A 22,755-nucleotide genomic window follows, 5' to 3' on the forward strand; every position below is an offset into this window, starting at 1 on the left:
TGTCGTTAACTGTATCAGTGGTTTAGCTAGAAATGCATACTGAGGAATCCATTGTCTACAATAAGAAGTAAGGCCGATAAAGGCACGTACCTCCTTCTGGGTCTTGGGCTGAGGAAGACTCGCTATTAGCTGGATACGGTCTGGTGTCAACTGCCTACCCCTCTTGGACAGTAAGTGTCCTAAGTATACCACTTGCTGGACACAGAATTGAAGCTTCGAAGGGGACACCTTGTGCCCCATCTCGGCCAGGAAATACAGAACCGTTAGTGACGCTCGCTCGCAATCACGTTCAGAACGGGCTGTGATCAGTAGATCATCGACATACTGGAGCAGGGCAGTGTCAGTTGGCATGTGAATGTTGTCTAGTTGTCTCTTAAGTGCTTGACTGTAAATACTAGGACTTTCTGTGAAACCTTGGGGAGCGCGTGTGAACATATAGCTCCTTCCATTTAAACAGAATCCGAAAAGAAACTGGCTGTCTGGATGAATTGGAACACTAAAAAATGCGTTCTTGAGGTCGATTACTGTAAAGAACATGGCTTCGGAATCAATGGCTGTCAATAGGGAAGAGATGTCTGGGACAACTGGGTACTGCGGAATAATACATTTATTAAGCTCTCGTAGGTCGATCACTAATCGATATACTGGGGGTGCATTTGGATCAGTACGTTTCATAACTGGAATGATCGGAGAATTGCATACGTTGGAGTCAGTTTCTACAACCACTCCTTGAGCGATGAGCTCGTCAATAATTTTGGATAAGGCTGCTACAGCCTCGGGTGGCAATCTGTACTGTCTGATTCGTGGTAACACTACACCTGACTTGAGAGTCACACGATAAGGTGTGATTTGCATATAACCTACATCAGTTGGACCTTGCGCCCATAAATGCTGCGGAACATTAGACAATCTTGGATCAAAATCTCGTAATACATAGTGACCCTTAAAGTCACGTAGGAACAATCGTATTCCCTCTGGGGAACAGCATATAACTGCACCCAACTCTTTCAGTGTTTTAATGCCCAATAGGTTTTCCGGACATGACTTAGTAAGTAACAGATCAGTAGTGCGGGACAATGGACCTACTTCTAGAGTAACTGGCTTTGAAATCTCATTTACGATAGGTTTTCCTGAAAATCCAAGGGAAACATTTCTTGTGCCTGAGAGCGGAGCCCCTGGAACTTCGGCATGACTAATTGTGGTCCTACTTGCCCCTGTATCAATCAAAAACTTTCTGTCTTGCCCTAATACTTGACTGTGAACATAGGGACCTTCTTGATCTACAGGTATCTCGATGAGAGGCAAGCCTACCTCCCTCTCCAGGCTGTTTCATGAATACTGCTGGTACTCTGGATACTCAGACTGTGCATACTGGTACATCTGCGATGTAACATGCTGTGTTGCAGCGATAGGCTGCGGTACTGTAACTATCTGTTGTGCATTCTGTGGCTGAGGAGTCTGTGAAACTTGCTCTTGTCTAGGCGGACGTGGTCTTTCCTTAGTCTTACCAGTAGCTATGTTGTGTTTCAGAACTGCACACTCATTTATAAAATGACCTGGCTGTTTACAATAATTGCAGTTCCCTTTAACGGGAGCTGCAGGGTGACTGGCTTGATTCGGACCCCTCTTCTGACTGTCTTGAGGAACAGATTGTGCAACTAGTACTTTCATTTTCGTGTCTTTCATACGTTTTCTCTCGTGTTCTTGCTCTTCCCTGATTCTATTCTGGTGGTACTGAAGCATCTGCAACATCTGGGACGGGGTATTAGCTTGCCAGGTGCTTTCGACTTTCAAAACTCGATTTTTAATTTGTGGGCTTGAATTCTCGACTAATTTAGTAACAAAAAGGTGAGGGTATGACTCACTACTTGTCTTGAGGCCACTATTGATGCTGAAACATTTTTCAAATCTAGAATAAAAATCACTAATATCCTCATCTTGCTTCTGTTTACAGGCTGAGATTGCATCCCAGTCTTCTTTTCTAGTTGTCAATAATCTGGGTAAAACTTGAATCAATAATTCTGGTAATTCTTTACATTTCTCTCCTAGACCAGTACCTGGTACTCGTGCCTTGTCTTCAGCTTCTAGAACTGCCCAATCGATCTTTTTCTCTCCCACCTCCCATTCTTTTTCCTTTAGCTTTTCATACACCCCTGCGGGCAACAGGACCTTTAACATTTTAATGATATCTGGGTAAGTGTATTCTCCCATACGGAGCATGTCTTTTAATTCTCTATGGAACCCTGCTGGATCTTTGTCATGACAGGGAATTAATTTCTTCATTTCGAGGAGTTCCATCTTTGTAATCGGGGTGTAAACAAACACTCGTTGCATTTCACCGTCCTCTGTCTTAACTGGATGCACTTCTCGTAACGGGTTCTGTCTTTCCATGTAAAATGGTTTACTTTCTGGGGGTGAGACATGAACAAAATGCGGGTTCAAAAACGTTCTATATTTGTGGCGCTGTTCGAGAATGACACTAATTAAATCGGTACCTAGACCTCTCCATCTATACTGGAGTAACTCGTTCAGGATATCGTGTAACGGACCTGGATCAGAGTGCTGACCCTCATACAGAGTAATGAGGTGCTGGATCATATACATACCCACCAGTCGCTGCTCGGCTGGGGGCAATTTCAGAAACATTTGTGCCACTATTTCGTCTGGAAAAGTGGTAGAATCAGTAATCCATCGGACTGCTGATCGGGCTAGTTCCTGTTCATGCATGGTACTTAACTCACTGTAACCAATTCGTGATTTTAGAATGTGATCGGTAGCTTGGAATACTTGTTCTAGGGAACCTTGTTCTGGTGCTGAATGATGGAAAATTGACTTGTGTTCTAGGCGTAAATGGCGATCTGGAAATCTAGATTTTCCTACATACGCTATTCTGGCGGTATTCTCGTCGTCTTCCTCTTCAGGATCTGAGTTACTTTCTTTCTCGCTTACTTGTGCTGCTTTACGTTGTTCGTGTATCTTTATTATTTCTCTACGGATTTTCTTGTACATACTCTCCATGGCACTAATGGTATTGTGCTTACCCTCGGCTATATTATCACTCCACTTTGTCAGGATTTTCATTTCGGCCTGATCTTTAGACGGGTAATCTTGTTCTCTTATTAGACAGTTAATTAAAAACTTTAATATCATACGCTGGATCTCAGCTTTCCTTTGAGACATGGCATCACTAATACTTTCTGGATCATCCCCTGTACGGATGAAACGATATATTCTGTCTAGATCTTCTTTCATATTGGGTAGGGTGACTAGATACTCGGTCACCCTCCTTACGCGTACTGAATATAAAACCATATTATTCTCGCCTGGGACTGGGTCATAGGCACATTCGCCAAGGGCTTGCCTGATTTCTGCAACAGACTTATTACTCTTGGGAGTACGCTGTGATGCTTGAGCATGTAATTCGAGTGCTGATAAACGCTTGCGTGGCGGCGGGGTTTGAGGAGGACCTCCTCCTGCGGCCCCTAGACTAGAATCGTCGACTGATATTCTTCGTGGCGGAGCGGGAAATTGAAATGCTGGCTGGACCGGGGGTACCGTAGCAGGTACTGCATGGGGTGCCCCGGTGTCTGGAGGAGCAGGATGTGCCTGATTTACAGGGACTGGCGGAGCGCGAACAGGATCTGCATATTCAGGGACTGTGTCGTCCAGATAGGACGAAATAAAAATATCAGCTGCGGTCGGTTTGTGACGTAGCTTGGTCGGAACTAGTGGTGGCGGGAAATTACTGGATGCCTCCGGGGTCGCTTTTGGCAAACCCTCGGCAAGAAGAGGATACATACCCTTAATAAGGGCATGCCTCTGTCTGTCTGACTGTTCGGCTTTGACTTGTTCACCTATCTCGATTAATTCTTTTTCTTGGGCTCGCTCTAAGGATTCTCTACTTAATTCTAACTTTCTGATTTCTTTTTCAGTTCTTTTATGAGCTTCTTTGCGCCATAACTCGATGGCATCTTTCTGTGACTGTCTGGCTTTCTTTTTCCATAATGCTTCTTCTACTCGCATGATGCATTCGGCATCCCATGTACCCGATACGGGCCATCTATACTTTTCTTCTAACTGTTTGGTATACTCTACCCATAAGTCTAGATACAATATGGCACTTATGCCATGTTTCTGATACATAAAGTGACCTGGACTGTCCCTGGGCGGGACGGGAACTGCTGCTTCAGCAGACCCTTTCTAGTTTTTAACTGACGTAACTTGGAAAATATGGGCATGACTGAACTGTAATCTAGACACAATACAATACACAATGAACACGATACTTATTCCCCATTCATACCACGACATTAAAATACATGAAAAACATTTAAAATAATCAGTTCGAACAGAATACTACCTGGAAATACTGAGAACAGAACACATAAATTTTCTCGAGAACAGAAACTGACTAGAACAGAAACTAGATGCACTGCTGAAACAGTACGAAACTTACCGGTCTCATAAAGAGACACGTCAGGACCCGCATCCACCGAAGTGGACACTTCGTTTGTGGGACTGTGTACCACCAACCCACAGACCAGAGTCAATTAAATTGACCCTGTCTAGATACCACCCCAGTAACGGTACTCACCGGGCAGCAAGAACGGAGGGCCTCGGACTGGACTGGACTGCTACGACGACGGACGACGAACTTCAGACTTCGGACTTCAGTTACGGGTGGACCTCCGGATACCTCGGACCTTGGACTCTTGGCTTGGGCTCTGGTCGGGACTCGCCGCGTTCCTCCACCGTCTCGTCTGGATGCTGGACCGCCTCCTCCGTCTCCTCCGTGGGCCTGAGGGATACTTGAGCAGAAATATCTGCCACTGCGCAGAAGAGTTCCGTCACGACTGCAGAGGGTCAGGGGGTCGGCGTGGCTTCACCGACGCGTGGGGAAAGGGCAAGTCCCTATTCGGGCGCCATTATGTGGTAAATAAATAAATAATACCTCTCTTTTTGACTAGACATATATCATAACAGATAGCTCAATAAATAAGAGTCAAGATTCGAGGTAGTAGGAGTTTTGCAGGTTTAATACAGCATAAGGACAGGAACAGGACAACCTGCATAGGAATAGGATGACAGGGCCCAGCAGCTGCTGGGGCTGGATCTGGGATGAGCGCGCTGGCTTTTAATAACAATACATGAGCATATATACATAACGCAAACACATAGCATTACATTGCAGTAGGCGTAGCAGTGGGTGGAGCAGTAGGTGTGACGCGTAGCAGTCGCGAAAGATAAGGGCAAAAGTAGGTGTAACTGGGCGTATACATAGACATGTGGTGCAGACGTAACAGGATATGTCATGAATGGGGCGGAAACCATGGAGGGGGCTACCTAAGGAGCCGGGACCTCTAACCTGATGGTGCGCGCAAACTAGCAATGACGTATCACTAGGAGAAGCTGGGGGCTATGAACTCTGTGCTAGGAGCAGAGACTGAAGTCTGGAGGGTCGGAGCGACATGTACCTAAACCCTATCTAGTATCTGATGTTTAGGGAACATGTTGATATGAACTAGAAGTCAAGAGAGGAAAGGCTAACAGGCTCTAAGACTGGAGCATGCATTATTCTACATGTAGTGCGTGTTGAAGAATATGAAATGACCATTAAATGCAGTATTTCTCTAACGTGGAGACGTGAAGGCTAGACAATGACGGAAACTATTGATGCAGTTCAGTAGCTTAGGAATGCAGAGAAGGAGGGCTGAACTGATAACTGGGCTCATAACATATTCTTGGCAGACTCAGAGACTGAGCCATGCTGGGCCGGGCACTGCGAGGCAGGAAGTAAGTGAAGGGTCGAGGATACAGGTGGGGGCTGTATCGCTCCTCAGCGAGGCTTCAGGAGACAGGAGCTGAATCTGGTGTCCAGGCCCTTTTGAGGCCTAGAAACGGGGACTTTATAATGGAATAACGTGCACACTGAGAAACGTGGCAACGTAGCTTTACATAGGCCTGATATTCGTAGTATTCACGAGGACTAGAAACTGACATACTAGAGGTGGACACAACTGTACTTGCGTCATTAATCGAACATGGGGAATAACATATGCATATTTAATCATGCACACATAACATATGATGGATGACACGTAGGGACACAGAACATGGCAAAATTTACTTTTCCACAATATCCTTCTGCTGATAGTAGGACTATGCTTCCGCCTTTGTCCGCAGGCTTAATGACTATGTCTTGATTGTTCTTCAATTCGTTTAAAGCGATATTTTCAGCTTTAGTTAGGTTCTGGAATGGTTTTGGGGGGTGTTGATTCAGTTCCTCAACCTCCTTCATGATTGCTTGTTCGAAGGTACTGATCTCGATGGGTACCTGCGAATTGAGTGGACAAAATGACGACTTGTTTCTTAGAGTTGTATCTCCTTCTTGGGGTTGTTGTTCTCCTTTGAAAAACGCTTTCAATTTTAAGGTGCGGCAGAAATTTGCAAGCTCGCACTTAGTTCTGAAGATGTCTGTTTTTGGTGTCGGCACATAGCCTAGTCCTTTGTTGAGAACACTGATTTGGTTCTCTGTCAATTCTTGTCCTGTTAGATTGACTATCAGACTGTCGGGCCTTGATTTGTGTTGGCTTTGGTGACACTTCGTGTTTGGACCTGTCGTGTCTGGTCGGACCAGGTTATTCCTTTCTGTCTGGACCTTCGGTTGTTCTGGCCATTCCCTAAAAAAGGACGGCCTTGTTGGTAGTTTTGAACACCCTGTGGGGGCATTTGGTGGTTCATGGGTATCGGAAAATAAGGGTTCGGCCACCCTTAGAACTGGGGGTTGAATGGGTGAAACGGTATCCCTTGTCCACTGTTGTGGTAGAAAGGGGGGCGCCATTGGTTGTTACGACCTCTTTGTTGTCCCCTTCTGTTCCTAAAGTTGCCTCGGCCTCGTGGTGTAGTATCATCCCCACTCTGGTTTGAGCTGTTGTCTGATGACATACTGTTGGTGTCAGAGTTGTCATTTGATTTGTAGTCTTTACTACTGTATGGGTGAATGCGTTCCAAGGAGAATCTTTTTAACTCTTTAGCAAGTTTCTGTAATTTTGTCTGGGTTAGGTATTCTTGGGTGTCTTTCATTTCTTTGTTTATCTCATCAAGGCGGGTTTTGTAGATAGTGATGTTGATTGTGTTGTTCATTTTCGTTTCCAGAATCTCGATCTTGATTGCAAGTTCATCCGTCAATCTAGTTGCGGTTTTGATTATAAGTACTAAATAGTCTCTGGTACATTTCCAGGATATGGAGGACCAATCCTTTCTGAATGCAAGATCTTTCAAAAAAATGCGTGGTGCATTCGTCACCCAAAGGCCTTTGGGTGCAGCGTTGACTCGGAGGTATTCGGTCATGATTATGCCATGTACTGCCGTTCGTACTTGTTCCTTCTTGACCTCTGTTAATTCGTCCCATTCCGCTGTCGAAGAAAGAGTCTGGTTGAGGTCACCTTCCATGAGTAGAGGCGGTCTTGCCAGGATTTCATCGATGTCCTCAGTTGTGTAACTGAGACCAAAGCTTCCTGCCATTGTTGCAATTCTTGCTAGGCAGTTTGATGTCACAGGCTAGTGGTGCCTATGAGATGTGTCTCCCACAGCTGCACGCTGCTTGATGCGTATAATCAGGAGGGTAGGGAGGTAGAGAGAAGATCCTTTCAGTCTCCGGAGTTAACTCATTATAATCAAGGGGGGGGAAAGGATCACTTGTCCTGCTTAAACCTTGGGTTTCACAAGTAGAGGAACTGGTATCTCCCAATCAAATATAACTCTCATACACGTGTACTTAGGATGGTTCTTTCTTAGCGGTATATACTGGGTACCCGCTTTTTTACACGTGCGTGCGTAATCATTGAGTTATTTTTTGTATTGTGCACCCTCCACCAGGAGGTATTGCCTTTGGTTTAAGGCAGTAGTGATCGTGAATAGTAGGGGAGGGGTTGTGGTGACGGTGTAGTTAAAAAATCCGGACAGCCAGACTGAGAGAGTTTTAATAGGTCTGGATTCGGAAATGATTTAAAAAATTAATGGTGCACTTTTTGAAATTGTTAGGGGTTCAAGTGCATTTCGTATCTAAAAAGAGGTCAACATGTTTCAGCCTTTGGTAGTCAGAGGATCTTAGGCTTTCGTCAGGACCAATAAGGGTGAATAAATAGTGATTAAAGCAAAAATTGTGAGAAGAGAAAAGGTAAATTAACCTGATCCTTCGTTATTCAAGGTTTCATTGTACCTGAGAAAAAAGACATACACAAACGACAACAAAAGGGAGATAGGGGATGGGAAAACACATAATATTTTCCCATCCCCTATCTCCCTTTTGTTGTCGTTTGTGTATGTCTTTTTTCTCAGGTACAATGAAACCTTGAATAACGAAGGATCAGGTTAATTTACCTTTTCTCTTCTCACAATTTTTGCTTTAATCACTATTTATTCACCCTTATTGGTCCTGACGAAAGCCTAAGATCCTCTGACTACCAAAGGCTGAAACATGTTGACCTCTTTTTAGATACAAAATGCACTTGAACCCCTAACAATTTCAAAAAGTGCACCATTAATTTTTTAAATCATTTCCGAATCCAGACCTATTAAAACTCTCTCAGTCTGGCTGTCCGGATTTTTTAACTACACCGTCACCACAACCCCTCCCCTACTATTCACGATCACTACTGCCTTAAACCAAAGGCAATACCTCCTGGTGGAGGGTGCACAATACAAAAAATAACTCAATGATTACGCACGCACGTGTAAAAAAGCGGGTACCCAGTATATACCGCTAAGAAAGAACCATCCTAAGTACACGTGTATGAGAGTTATATTTGATTGGGAGATACCAGTTCCTCTACTTGTGAAACCCAAGGTTTAAGCAGGACAAGTGATCCTTTCCCCCCCCTTGATTATAATGAGTCATGCAATGCACCAAGTGATGAGTTAACCCCTTGATGTCCTGCAGATGTTCAAATTAGTCATAAAAAGGTGATCCCAATCAGTGGTCGAAGTAGGCAGGATCGGCAGGCATGGTGTGCCCCTACTATTTTAATTTAATAGGATCCATTCCCCTAATTTTTTATTCTCCTGCCCCCCTCTCTGTTTCTTCCTTGTCTTCTTATTCCCTCGATTTCTGTCTCTGCCTCACTGCCTTCCTCCTCCTCAGTTGCTGAAAACCCAGTGGCGACTCCTCTGCTAAGGCTGAGAAGCATTGCCCCACTGCTTTTTAGCAGTGTCACTAAAGGAAAAATAAAATGACAATAACTCTAAGTTATTATCATTTTATCTTACCTTGATGCGACAGCTTTGCTGGTGGAAAGGGGCGGGCTGCTCGGCTGACAGAGCATGGGAGGAGAGGTGTAGTTTGCACTCCCGAAAGTGTGCATGAATGTTTAGCCGGCCCCATTCATGCGCTTTATTGCGTGTTCTCCATGTTAGCTGCATTACAGCTTCCATGGAGAACATTCCCAACCTCCCATTCTCTGGCTGAGCGCCGATCCACGGCATTCCAGTATTGTGATTGGCTATCGGGAGGCTGGGAGCCGGTTGCATCCTGCTTCCTGCCCTGGAAGCGGGGAGAGGACTGAGAGGAGGCAGTGGCAACGGCAGGCATCAGCAGCAGACAGGTAAATGTGTATTTAAACAAGAAATCATACCCTCCTCCCTGACCTGCCTCCCCACCACCTTCAAATACCAGCCGTCACTGTGAAAACCATGACTTCAAGAAATGGCACTTACCCTCTTTCCTCTCCTTTCCTTCATTTGTTCCCATGTGAAGTGGATCTAAAAAAAGAAAAAAAAACACTGTTGCTGGAAATGTCTTTTTCTGACAGTTTTTTATTTTAAAGTGCAGGCTCGGGACGGAGAGAAAAAAAGGTTCAAAATACGAAAAATTTATAACTAAATAAAGCAAGACAGGGTGGTCACAAAGTGCCCAGATTGGTTTTATTCACACCCAAGCGCCACTTTACAGAGTTTGCCAGTGAAGTGCTACTTTAGTTTTCTCGACTTTCTTTGACCAGCATTGTTTTGCCTGGGTGGGGAAGTGCACCATTCCTGGAGGTGCTGCAATATCTGGTTGATGCGTGGAGTGGAAAACATTTAATGTGATCCTTATCAGCTGATTTCCTTATTTTAGTTCATAAAATGTGTACCGCAGCTCTCTGTTCAGGGATGTGGTCTTTTTAAACCATACTGCTTACGTTTTGTAAGGATATAAGAAATGGACATTAAAACGTGTCCCTTCTGGGCCCCGTAGTCATGCACTTAACTTTTAAGGCAAAAACTCTCAGTGATATCTGAATAATGAGTGTAAAAGTGTTAAGGTAACAATGTTGTTCCTGCTTACATTTCATATGCTTTACTTAATCTTGCATTCCCTATGATTATTTGCTTTTTCCAGGATGTATATATTTTCAGGCAGCATAATATTCTTTTCTAGTGCATAATTTGAATTGAGTCGCATCCAGGTGTTTATAGCGGGTCACAATTGGGATGTAGCTGAAGGCAGTGTGAGTTTCTCTCAGTAAGGCAGTATGGTTTTCAGTGGGGGAGAGGATGTGGCACTATAGCCAGAGCTGCTGAATTTGGAACTGGGGAACCAGATTTAGCCTTCATGACCAGTCTACCAGACCATTCTCCTGAGGGAGAACATTTTCATGCCAGACCTTAGAAGGCCCCCTAGACTTTGGAAGCCCTGGTGTCTTAGCACCAGCAGGTGGACACTATCAGTGGCAAGTGTGGGTTAAACTTGAAGGCCTATCCACCACAAGTTCACCTCCAATCTTGCGGGCAGGCCTACGAAGGAGCACACCCTAGAGCAAAAGCGACTCTGTCACTGAGTTCACAGGACCCTTGAGGCCAGTCTGCCAGACCCATTGGTCCCTCCATTGGCCTTGTTTCAGTGGTAGTAATGCAACTCACCAGAGATCGGCATTATAGGTTTTGCACGCACACCAAGCTAGGTTTGCAGACTTCACAGTCTCTCTCTCTCTCATGCAGCAATGGAGGACAAACTTATGTTGCAGTGTTGACTAAATAATGCAGCAAAAAAAGGCTGCAGCGTAATGTGGTACATTTTCTGATACTTTTATTATTTTGACATTTTTACACGTACTAGCAGTCTCTACAAAGATTTTGCCTCATTAATGCCAGTGTAACATACAAATGCATCTGTGAGAAAGGTAACCAGTCAATCTCTGCTAACAACTTATACCAGAATCTGAGCCTTCATACCAGGTGGTGTCTTTTGAGCACGCCAAACAACAGCTGCCCGTGAAAATCAACTTTAAATCTTCCGGCGCTAGCACAAATGTTGAGGGCAAGATGGCGGAGACCCAGTCGTACCCGTCTGCAGAGCTTCCAGCTTAACAGAGCTCCGGATTCCCTCGTCGAGAGGCTGCTATTCAAGGGAAGATAACCCAACGACTCACTGGGCAAGTACTCTTTAAGGTACTTCCTAATTTCAAACTTCCAAATGTCTAATACGAACTGCAGGGCGACCGGTTACTCCACGCTGCATGATCCTAATATGGCGTCCACGCTAGTAGCAACCGCATATTGAGAGCACACATTCAATCGTGCATAGCGTCTGAAGAGGTAACGCTGTGCCTTGCTCGAGCCAGAATAATTCAGTGTTTATCTGCTGCCTGCCTTCATGTCCGAGTGCGAAAAAGTTCGCAACGGCCCGCATTATCAGAGGCTCTGATCATCCCTGGATATAAAATGGCGTCCACTCAGTGATAGCTTCTCAAGCCACACCATATGTGTGTGAAATCTGATCCAAACAACTGTCTAATGCTAAGTGCTAGTGACGAGTAGTGTTAAATAATTCAACAAACTCAGCGAACTCAGTGAACTCAGCAAACTCAGCGAACCACCTCTGCTCAATCAAAGGCCTAACCACTTCACCTAATTACAAGTCTGCCACTCTTACCTGACTTGATGCCTGACCTCAAAATGGCATATATTGTTATGTCGATGAGCCAATGTTAAAAATAAATTAAGGCATTATCCCAGAAGATCACCTTTAGGATTATGCATGAAAAGTCACACTGTGTGTCTGGAGCACCTTGAAGCATCTAAGTCTGACCCACAAAAAATAGTCTGACCCACAAAAAGAAGTGCTTCTTCATTCAAAGCCTCAATTGAAGCCTTCGGACTCATTTAATATCTCGAAGGCTTAGTTTGAAGACTCTTCCACCTCTCCTAGAACCTCAGGATACCGAGATTTCACTTAAAAGCGCAAAAGTACTCAAAATGCAAAAGTACTCAAAGATTGTAAAGTAAAGTGCGTTAAAAGTACAAAAAGAAGGTGTGTATAAGAACGTTATCCACGCTAGCACCACTAAACGTCATTTTCCAGAATCTCCGGTCGCACAACTCCTATCACCATGGCTGAAAAAGATTCTAAGTCACATTACAAGAGCTCTAAGGCTGAACCATCACCATCAGACTCTCCTATCAAACCCAAGACTGATATGAGCAGCACGATGGAAATGATCCTTAAAAAACGGGCTGATGTACACGACCTGCGAAGTCTACCAAACAAAGGGCCCTATTAGGATGGCGGACGGACCTGCGTCCGTCCGCCATCCCCGAGGAAGAGGGACTGTCCGCATGGGCAGCGGCGGTCCCTCCATGGAAATTAGGATGTGACCGCCACCCTGGCGGTCACATCCCCCACATTTAACATTGCGGCGGATGCTGCTCCAAGCAGCACCCACCGCAAGGTTAAAAAATGCATGTTTACCTTTGCATGCACGAAGCGGCAGGCACCGCGTGGTGCCTGCCGCTTCGTGCACGCAAAGGCAGTGGTACCCCCATGTGCAAACCCCACCCCCCCTTCACACCTCGGGGCCCGCAACGGGCCCCCAAAGAAAAGACTGTATGCCTTTCCACGGGACCGCCGCCATCCTAATTTGCCTGGCTGTGTCTGATAGACACCGCCAGCCATGTTAGAGTTTTTCCGCCGTGGTCGGAAGGCGACCACGGCGGAAAAGCTGCGGCTGGAAAAAATATCCCCCGGCCATCCTAATCTGACGGGGGTATTTTTTCAGTCCGCAGCAGCTAATCCGCATCCTCCGGCCCGGAGGATGCGGATTATCCGCTATCATAATCCGCCCCAAAATACGGACATTATGAAGTTAGAATTGACCGCCATTCGTGCTGACATAAATACAATCAACTCTAAAATTGATGCACCGGAACAAAGGATAAACGATGTGGAAGACTCCACTAATCGTTCCAACAAAGATATAAAATCCCATCTTGCCATCACCAGCAGCCTAAAAAGACAAGCTTCTGAACTTGAAGACCTGAACAGAAGGTGCAACATCAGAATTTTTCGAATACCAGAAGAGTCAGAGGACTCTGAAGAGTCATGTATTTCCTTCTTGCAGAACTGGATTCCACAGATCACTGGCATAAAATTCCACAAGAACCTGGAACTGGATCGCGCACACAGAATACTGACATACAACTCATCGACAAGGAAAGTGACACGTCCGATCATTTGCAAACCTCTGAAATATCAGCATACGGAGCCATTCTCAACTTTGCTGGCAAAAATTGCCAGATCTCATGGAATGGACACAAAATAATATTCACACAGGACTACTCAAAAACATACTTTGATACAAGTAAGGGCTTCCTCATGCTTAGAGACAGACTACGAGAAAGAAACATCCAATTCTCATTTGCAGGCCCATAAAATTTTAAAATCACAGAGAATGGAAGACTCCACATCTTCATTGATCCAAAAGAACTATCAAACTTCCTAGACAGCCCAAACTCACAAGACATGGATCACGCCAACTCCTTTTCTAATAAAAGGAAATCATGATATCCTTTTACCGAGCCCAATAGCTAGGCTTTGCCTCTCAAGAGGAGTTTTCCCTCCATGGAACAGGACTGTTCGGTTTGTCTGACTGTTCATGATTCTAATTTGCTGTCAATTTGTTGTTAAGTACGTAAACACTTGCCTTTTAAGAGACTGTCGTGTAAGAGGATTGTAATCACCGTAGAATAGGGTTGTTCCGATCGGATTATTGCCCATATAAAGGGTTGTTCAGAACAAATTATTGTCCATGAATACTATGCATTTTTACTGCTAACTAGTACAAAGCTAAATCAAACCACGACAGTTGTTATAGTTATAACACTTGTAACAGCTGCTATAGGTTGCTATATGTTATTATACACCACAAGTTACCACACTTTATACCACACCCGGTTATACTAGGCATGTTACTATATACCACGAATCTCCTTTATATGACATCCCCCAGCTCTTTAGGGCCACCCACTAACATAATTAGATACTCGACATAGTTAACTTCACATTACACTAATATACCAAAGGTTATCAAAAGTCAGATGCCGCAACCACATGTATACTCTAGTTACTATGTGCCTCAAAGGATCTCAATCCAAAATGTTATAGACCTAACTACGCTAATTCCATTCTTACACTGTAGAAGGTTATCTAACAAATAATCATATCATCTCCGAGTCGGCGGATTGACGCTCCTGCCGTCGCACCAACGACATTCGATGCCTTCAGGGTTAGGGAGGAGTGAGTGGGTGTGGGGACGGGGGTTGAGGGTTTTGTGGTTTTTTCTTTTGCTCTCATCATTATTATTTTTGTTACTTTTGGTCTGTTCTTCTTTTCGCTTTCCCTTATTATTGTTTCCTATCCTGCACGTTAACCAGCCATTCAATCAACTTTTGAGTATACGCAGAGCCGTCTGTATTATCACACTTCCTATTAATCCATACCATGTACTTCCCACTACTTCAGAGCTGTTACTCGAAACAAGCATTTCAGTACACAGTCAAGTCCAGCCACCATTACACACGCATACGATGACACATAACATTTCAGACAACTTCAATATCATATCCCTAAACGTGATGGGCTTAACCATCCGATTAAGCGACTGAAAATTATGGACTATTTAGCAAAATCGAAAGGAGACATCATACTCCTTCAGGAGACAAAACTATATACCAAAGGCTCTGAATTCATTAAACACAACTGGATATCACAAGTGTCCTGCTCACCAGAGGAACACAAAAAGAAAGGTGTAATTACCCTAATAGCAAGAAAATTCAATTACACTCTTGAATCATGCTCACATGATGAGGACGGCAGTCTCCTGGTTACATGTTTACTTAGAGGTGATGGCACCTTTCATGTTGTAAACTTCTATGGACCAAACACAGACAAGCCTACATTTTGGGGAAAAGTCTCTAACAAAATAGGGCACATACCTCAAGAAGACTAAATCATAGTGGGCAGTGACTTTAACCTCCCCCTAGTTCCTATATTAGACCGCCAACCTACCCGCAAATACCATCTCACAAAATCCAAATGTGTAGTACAGAAAATATGCTCAAAATAGAGTCTCATAAACTCTTGGCTCCTTAAACACTCTGACTTCTGACTTCAGAGACTATACCTCTTACTCAGCCCCACACAACTCATACACAAGGATAGATTATATACTAATATCGGGCTCATACACTCACCTAATCAACCAGACCAATATCTCACCGAAACTTGTCTCTGATTGTTCATGCATTAACATCATATTAACAGGCAGCCACTCTAAGCCTCCACTTAAAAGATGGAGTTTCAATAACGATGTTCTATTAGATCCCAATGACAAAAGCAAAATCGAAGCCTCAATCACGAACAATCTAAAAAACAATGACCTCCCGGAAACAAACGCAAACACTCCCTGGTATGCGCTGAAAGCAAACCTGAGGGAAGGTTCTCATAGAAATCCAAACGAAAATCAACAAGAGATACAACGCAGAACTATTAGAACTATGACAAGAAATTAAGCAATTGGAAATGTTGTATGCCAACTCTCTAAACAACAAAACACTTAACCAACTCACACAAAAGAAATATGAATACACAACATCTTGAGCGAAAGAGCAGGAGTGTGGATAAATAAATGTAAGGCCTCAAACTATGTGAATCTAACAAAGTGGGGACGATGCTTGCATCCTACCTCAAACACAAACAAAATCCACACAGAATGACATCAGTCAAAGATGTGAGCAATCAATTGCACAACAACCCAAAGGAAATATTAAATTGGTTTAAACATTTTTATGAATCTCTGTATCGTAATAATCAGGACCTCAACCTGCAAAAATGAACACAATATCTGGATCGGAACAAGATTCTATAACTATCAGAAACAGACAGACTAGCCCTCGGTATGCCGATACATGCTTTGGAAGTGACTAAGACATTAATACCCTGAAAGAAAACAAAGCACCGGGAACAGACAGCTTTACAGGCAAATTTTACAAAACATTCACAGATCTACTACAACCAACCATGCTAAATGTATTCATTTAGCATGGTTCAGGTGCAGTAACAGATTCAATGGCAAAAGCCAACATTATAGTAATCCCCAAAGAAGGGAAAGACCCTTTACAACCAGAAAACTATAGACCAATATCTCTCATAAACGTAGACTACAAAATCTATGTGAATATTTTGGCCACAAGACTTAACAAATTCCTCCCAAAACTAATAAGCAACTCCTAAGTAGGCTTCATTAAACACGTATGTCAAATGATAATACCCGTCTTCTCTGCCACGTCCTCAAAAACGCGAACTATGCTAGCACATCATCTGTAGCTATAACTCTAGATGCAGAGAAAGCTTTTGACAGGGTATCTTGGTTGGTTTTAAATCAATGCATGAAGTCCTTTGACCTTGGTAAACCATTTATAAAGATGGTCATGGCCCTGTACGTGAAACTCTCTGCGCGAATTGCAATTAACGGTTCCCTTTCCGAGCCGCTCACCCTTCAGCAAGACATGAGACAAAGCTGCTCACTTTCACCTTCCCTATTTTTTTTATCTTTAGAATCCCTCTTACAGGATATTGAACAAAATACCAAAATCACTGGGATGGGAATTAATGATGAACAGGTTAAATTAGCCGCTTAAGCGGACGATATTCTGATTGTCACAGAAAATCCTGGGCCCTCAATCAAGGCTCTTATGCACACCATAGAAACTTACTCTGAACATTTGGGCTATAAACTAAACAGAGACAAATCAGAAGTAAAACCATTAAATATTCACTGCACAAAAGAGGTCTTGGGGTCATCGGGTCTGTCATGGCAATCCATATACCTAAAATATCTGGGGATTTGGTTTGGGAGCAACATAATAGACACATTACACCACAATGAAAACACTACCCTAGATAAAAATTAAAAACTATTAGACAAACGGTCCCCCAAATTTATCACCTGGTGGGGCAGGATAAAAAAATAAAAATTATGATCACTACGTTAGTCAGTTACCTCATCAATATTCTACCCTTCTTATTAACCGAAGACTTCCATCACAAACTAGATAATCTGATCTCAAAGTGTATCTGGCAAGGTAAGAAAGTTAGAATAGCCCTCAAAACTCCCTGACTAGATATATCTCTGGGGGGTGTTAACCTGGCCGACTTAAAAATCTATCAAACAGCCTTTTTAGCAAAACAGGGATCTTACTGGTTTTATCCTCCCAACAATGACACCCCAGTGTGGCTTGAAATAGAAAAGGCCATCTTAAATTATCTAAACCCACTCACCCTATTAACTACCAACACTGCCAAATTAGATAGATCAAAATCTATACTTAAAAACAGAAACATTTCTCTCTTAAAACTAGACAATAAACTCTGTACAAGCATAAGATACTCAAATCTTGCATCTCTATTGAATAACCGGACCATTAAATACAATGGTAAACCCATGTACTTTGAGTCATCGGTAAATAAAGATATTTTCTTACCACAACAACTAGACTGCTCATCATATCCTATAACTTTCTCAGAACTCCAAAATACATACAAACTTGATAAAATGGAATTCTATAACTTCCTTAAAATCAAAGCGGCCATATTGAAATCTACACTGCATAGAACAACCCCACCTCTCCCTAGCTTCATAATAAAAAATTAATAGCTTGAGGCATCTAGTATCCCACATATATAAACTCCTACATCCTAAATCCTACCACTTAAACAAAAAACTAACATCGTTCTGGGAACAACACTCTTCTAACCCCTTGTCTAAATCACAATGGGCCCAAAGATGGAAATCAGTTACCTACCAAAACATCTCTTCAGTTTTAGATCCCACTTGTTGGAACTGTAAAGAAGAAGTAGGTGATTTAGCCCACCTCATCATACACTGCAAAGCTTTATCCTCTTTTTGGGACAAAGTGTTTGCATTTTTATCTACCTTATTTAACTGGCATCTAAAAAACAGAATTTGCTTCCCTAACTTCTGGCTTTCTTAACGCAGACCTAGAAAACCAAGCAGACAGGGCACTAATGGACCTTTTACTCACATCAGCAACGCAAATAGCCTTAAACAACTGGAAGAACACACACACAAGGCCTCGTTCAAATGTTGGATTAACTGGATTACGCATATTAGAGGCGCAGACAATATCTCCCTCCAACATTCACCATGGAAACCTCCAGTTAGATACATCTGGGACAGGTTAGACAATTACTTCGCCTCAAACAAACCACCGTAAGAATACATACGGGTAAACACTAACCCATTCAAGTTCCAACGGAATTACCCCCATAGATACACCAGTAGCCGGCGGTGGCTCATCCTTTTACAACCCCTCACAATCACATATTGCAATCCTGCACACTGAAGGTTAATGCTCAAAGATCAGTACACGTGGAAAGTAATGGCTCCTTCTCTCTTCTCTATTCTCACTCCCTTTTTTCCTCACCTATCTTATTTATATTTGTCCATTATACATGATCTCAAGCCTCTTATTGTTTTGTATTATTGTTCTGTATTATTGTTTTGTATTAAAGCTTACCTTATTTACTTATGTAATATTTTTGTATTATCTGTTTTCTCAAAAACATAATAAAAATCCTTTGAAATCTAAAATTGTCAGATTATGCAGCAGTAATATGTGGCAAATATGGTTGAGCCATAATTAGGTAGAGATCAGATGCAAACTGGGATATTTTGCCATTAATTTTTTAACTGCTCTTGTTTAAAAAGGGAGGAGAAGTGCTGCTGACAGAAACTCCATGGCCCTGAGACAAATGGCTTGTGATTCCACTTTTAACCGTATTGGGGATATTCTATGATTGGAAACGTGTCCCACTTTGTGAATGCATTTTAATGTCAATAAATCATATTAAAACTTACATAAACATCTGTATCCATTGGTTGAATTAAATAATTTAGTAATCTGTAACTGGACAGTGAAAGGCCAAACAAATACTAAAAACATTGGGATATTTGGCTTTTTCTGGCCACACCTCTTACTCCTCCCACTGACAGAATCCTGGGGTTATTCCCACTGGCTCTCCGCCCACTGTTTCCCTACTTTTTTTCTCCCCATTTCAACCACTGATCCCAATCTGCTCTTATGAGGTTAGGAACATCACAGGTACGAGTCACAGATGGCAGGTGAGTGCTCTTCCCATGTTTGTACAAGGTGTGTGCAAACACCAGAAAAAAAGTGTCTGGCACTAGAGTCACAAAGTGCCCAGCAGTCAGTATTAAGTGTGACGCTTTTCTGACACTTCACTTAAGGTATTCACTGTGCCGTGAGTTCAACCCTGCCATAAATGTTGTGCATTATGAGATGTCCTAATTTTTGCTGTCTCCAGAAAATTGTGTACTCGAAGTCCATAAACATAAGCATGTTCAGTGAATGTGTTCATTCTGTATGCTGTTTAATATGCTGTGCAGTGTGTGGATGGCTAAATTGTGCTGAGTGATGACGCGAGAGCCTCTGCTGTGGGCTGATGCATGTTATTGCCAAGCAGTTGAGTTACATGCGGTCATTGCGCACCTCAGTCGCCCCTTTTCTCTTATTCTCCCTCTCTTCTCTCTTGAGGTTCGTTCTTGATGATGAGTACACCAGCTCGACAGGTAGCAAGTTTCCAGTGAAGTGGTCGGCCCCTGAGGTTTTCCGCTACGGCCGGTACAGCAGCAAGTCAGATGTCTGGTCATTCGGTAAGGAACAAACTGAGCTGCAGAGGTGAGCGAGCTAACAAATTAACAGGGAGAGCCGAGACAATGGTCTGGGTCGGATCTTAGAGCCCCTGCACGAGCTTACCCATGAAAATATATATGCTAGGTAAATCACACAACAAAAATCACGTAAAATATGATAAAGTCTCTTTAAAGTTAGAAAAGGTGTATTTCTTTAACATTTATAAGCTTTGACATTATTAGGGCGCATTGTAGCACAGCACTGAGAAGTACTTATTAAAAGTGAGAATTTTGTACAACTGGTAGTCTGAACTCGAACTATTTAAAGGTGTTTTCATATGTAAATAATGAAGAAGAAACAGTTTTGATGAAATAAAACATTTACCTAAGATCTCACAATTTAAGTGGTAACGCTGCAATTTTTCCAGGTTTTCTAGTTTACCTTTGCACAAATTTGCCAGTAAATTGGTATCTATTTGTCTTTACTTATATTAATGCTTTGTTTCCACCTCTTGGGGCATTTTTCTGCAATTTTTAAAATATAGCACAAACTCGACCTGAAGCTATTGTTAAATTTACATGAGCACCAGTAATATTACACAAGGTCACATGCATTGTTTAAAGGCATGGGGAGATTGAGTGATTTTCCAAAAATCATAGGACGTTAAGCAGACACAGTCTCAAACATGGTTCCCCATAACACAGACAGCAGCTCTGGCTGTAACTCCTCATCCTGAGTGGAGAGAGGAAGGCAGAAGCCACAAGAATGCTCGGATCATTATGGGCTTGAGTTTCCAACAGGACCTCGAGCTGAGCCAGACTTCAGGTTCGAGCCTGGCTCGCGCTCCTCTACTGAGCTATTCAGCAAACAGGAATTTAGAAGGTTCCTTGAGGGACCCCCCCAGTTTCAGTGTAGATTTAAACAAGCATTTGCAATGCAATAGGTGTCACATTTTGTAGAGTTAGAGCTATTGACGTTGTAATATAAAAGTTTTTTAGTTCTGTTTTTTGGAGTGAAGTGGATGTATGTGATGCCCATTGTCTGTGTTACAATGCATCTAAAAGGAAGGAATCTGGGAAATTGAATGTGGCGAGATGTGCTAGGTTCAGGTTGCAGCTCTCGCAGGCACAGTTGATAAACACCTTTTGTCTTTTAAAAAACCTTTCACAGGGAAACAAACAATACATTCCAAAAGAGAGGCATGAAACCAAAACAGGTGTTCACAAACCAGAAGTACAAGCATCAACTGTAACAGACTGGTTTACTGTGCCACTTTTATTTAACTGTTTAAGATGACAAAGCTATAGGTTTTAAAATGTAGTAAAATACAGATCCGAAGACCAAAATATAAGTTGATCACAGCAAAAGATGTGGCAGTGATAGCTTTTAATATGCATTAGCATGCCTACAACAGTACCAAAATACAACACAGTTCAATAGACCTCTGACCTCCTGGTCAGGGCAACTTCTTCCTCCTTGCGCTGCTCCACCGTTAAGGCACTGCCCTCATTGCCTTCTGGTCATCCAGGTAAGGTGTTCGAGGCCCTCCTCCACCTGCAGGCTCCTGCCTGCACCTCATTTCTGGTGGTCTAGTCTGTCTTCCTCTTTCTGTTTTTGCCTCTCTCTGTCTTTTCTGTTATTTGCATGTTTGCCTTTTTTCAGTCTTTTTCTTTCAGTTTTTCTGTTTTGCATTGCCTTTTTCTCCACTGCTGCTGCCCACGTGACCCCTTCCCCCACTGTGTTCCCGCTCCCATCTGCTTACCCTCCCCCTGACCCCTGGTTAATGGTGGCCCTACCCTACGTTCTCCACCCCACGCAAAACAACAGAATTCACAGGAGGCCAACTGGAGATTTATGTGTTTAGGGACGGATGTCTATTGATTCTAACATTTTATATACTTTTTTGTTTAGCACTGTATATATTTTCTTCACTCTAAACACCCTGTCACTTTTAGATCACTTATTCACCTATAAGTCACCTTTTCGTCTTTCCTACTATGAATAAGTTCTTGTGAGAGCCTCACCTTTGTGTAAAAAAATGGAAAAAGAAAAAGAGTACAATATACTAACTTTGATTTACTTCACCCTCGTGTGTTTCCTTTTTTAATTTCTGTACATTTGATGATGGATCCATAAGAAATTTTGCACCCGACAGGACCAGCTGTAGTATGTTTTCCCTCCTCGACCAAGGCCACACAGCAGCCCTCATCCTCCTAGACCTCTCAGCAGCCTTCAACACCGACTCCCACCGCACGCTAGCTGCCAGACTCCACAACGCCCGCTTCCCAGGAACAGCCTTAGACTAGATTCGATCTTTCCTCTCAGGCAGAATACAAAGAATTAGACTCCCACCCTTCCCCTCAGAACCTACAGAGATCAGATGTGAAGTACCCCTAGGATCCTCCCTCAGCCCCACGCTCTTCAATGTCTACATGGCCCCCCTCGCTACCATCATCAGGAAACACAGACTCACCATAGTCTCATATGTCGACGACACCAACCTCATCCTCTCCCTCACCCAGGAAGGTGACATCACCAGGCGCAGTTTCCAAGAAGGGATGAAGGACGTCACAACCTGAATGAGAATCAGCTGCCTGAAGCTCAACTCAGTGGAAACAGAAGTCCTCATCCTCAGCTCCACCCCCTCTACATGGGACAACAGCTGGTGGTCCCAGGCCCTCGGAAACCCACCCATCCCTACGGACCACACTCGCAACCTCGGCATCACACTCGACTCTTCACTCATCATTCACCGCCAGATCAACG

At 43.2% G+C, this 22,755-nt stretch overlaps 1 protein-coding gene across 1 annotated transcript in view; it reads left to right on the top strand.

Moving 5' to 3' along the window:
• Positions 1–22,755, top strand: part of ITK (IL2 inducible T cell kinase) — a 385,858-nt gene that overhangs the window by 313,737 nt on the left and 49,366 nt on the right. Inside the window, exon 15 of the mRNA XM_078653711.1 lies at positions 19,891–20,009. Within this exon, the coding sequence (XP_078509837.1) occupies positions 19,891–20,009 (119 nt within the window). The remainder of the gene's footprint in view (positions 1–19,890; positions 20,010–22,755) is intronic.

Source organism: Lissotriton helveticus, chromosome 7, assembly GCF_964261635.1.
Source record: "Lissotriton helveticus chromosome 7, aLisHel1.1, whole genome shotgun sequence".
NCBI lineage: Eukaryota > Metazoa > Chordata > Amphibia > Caudata > Salamandridae > Lissotriton > Lissotriton helveticus.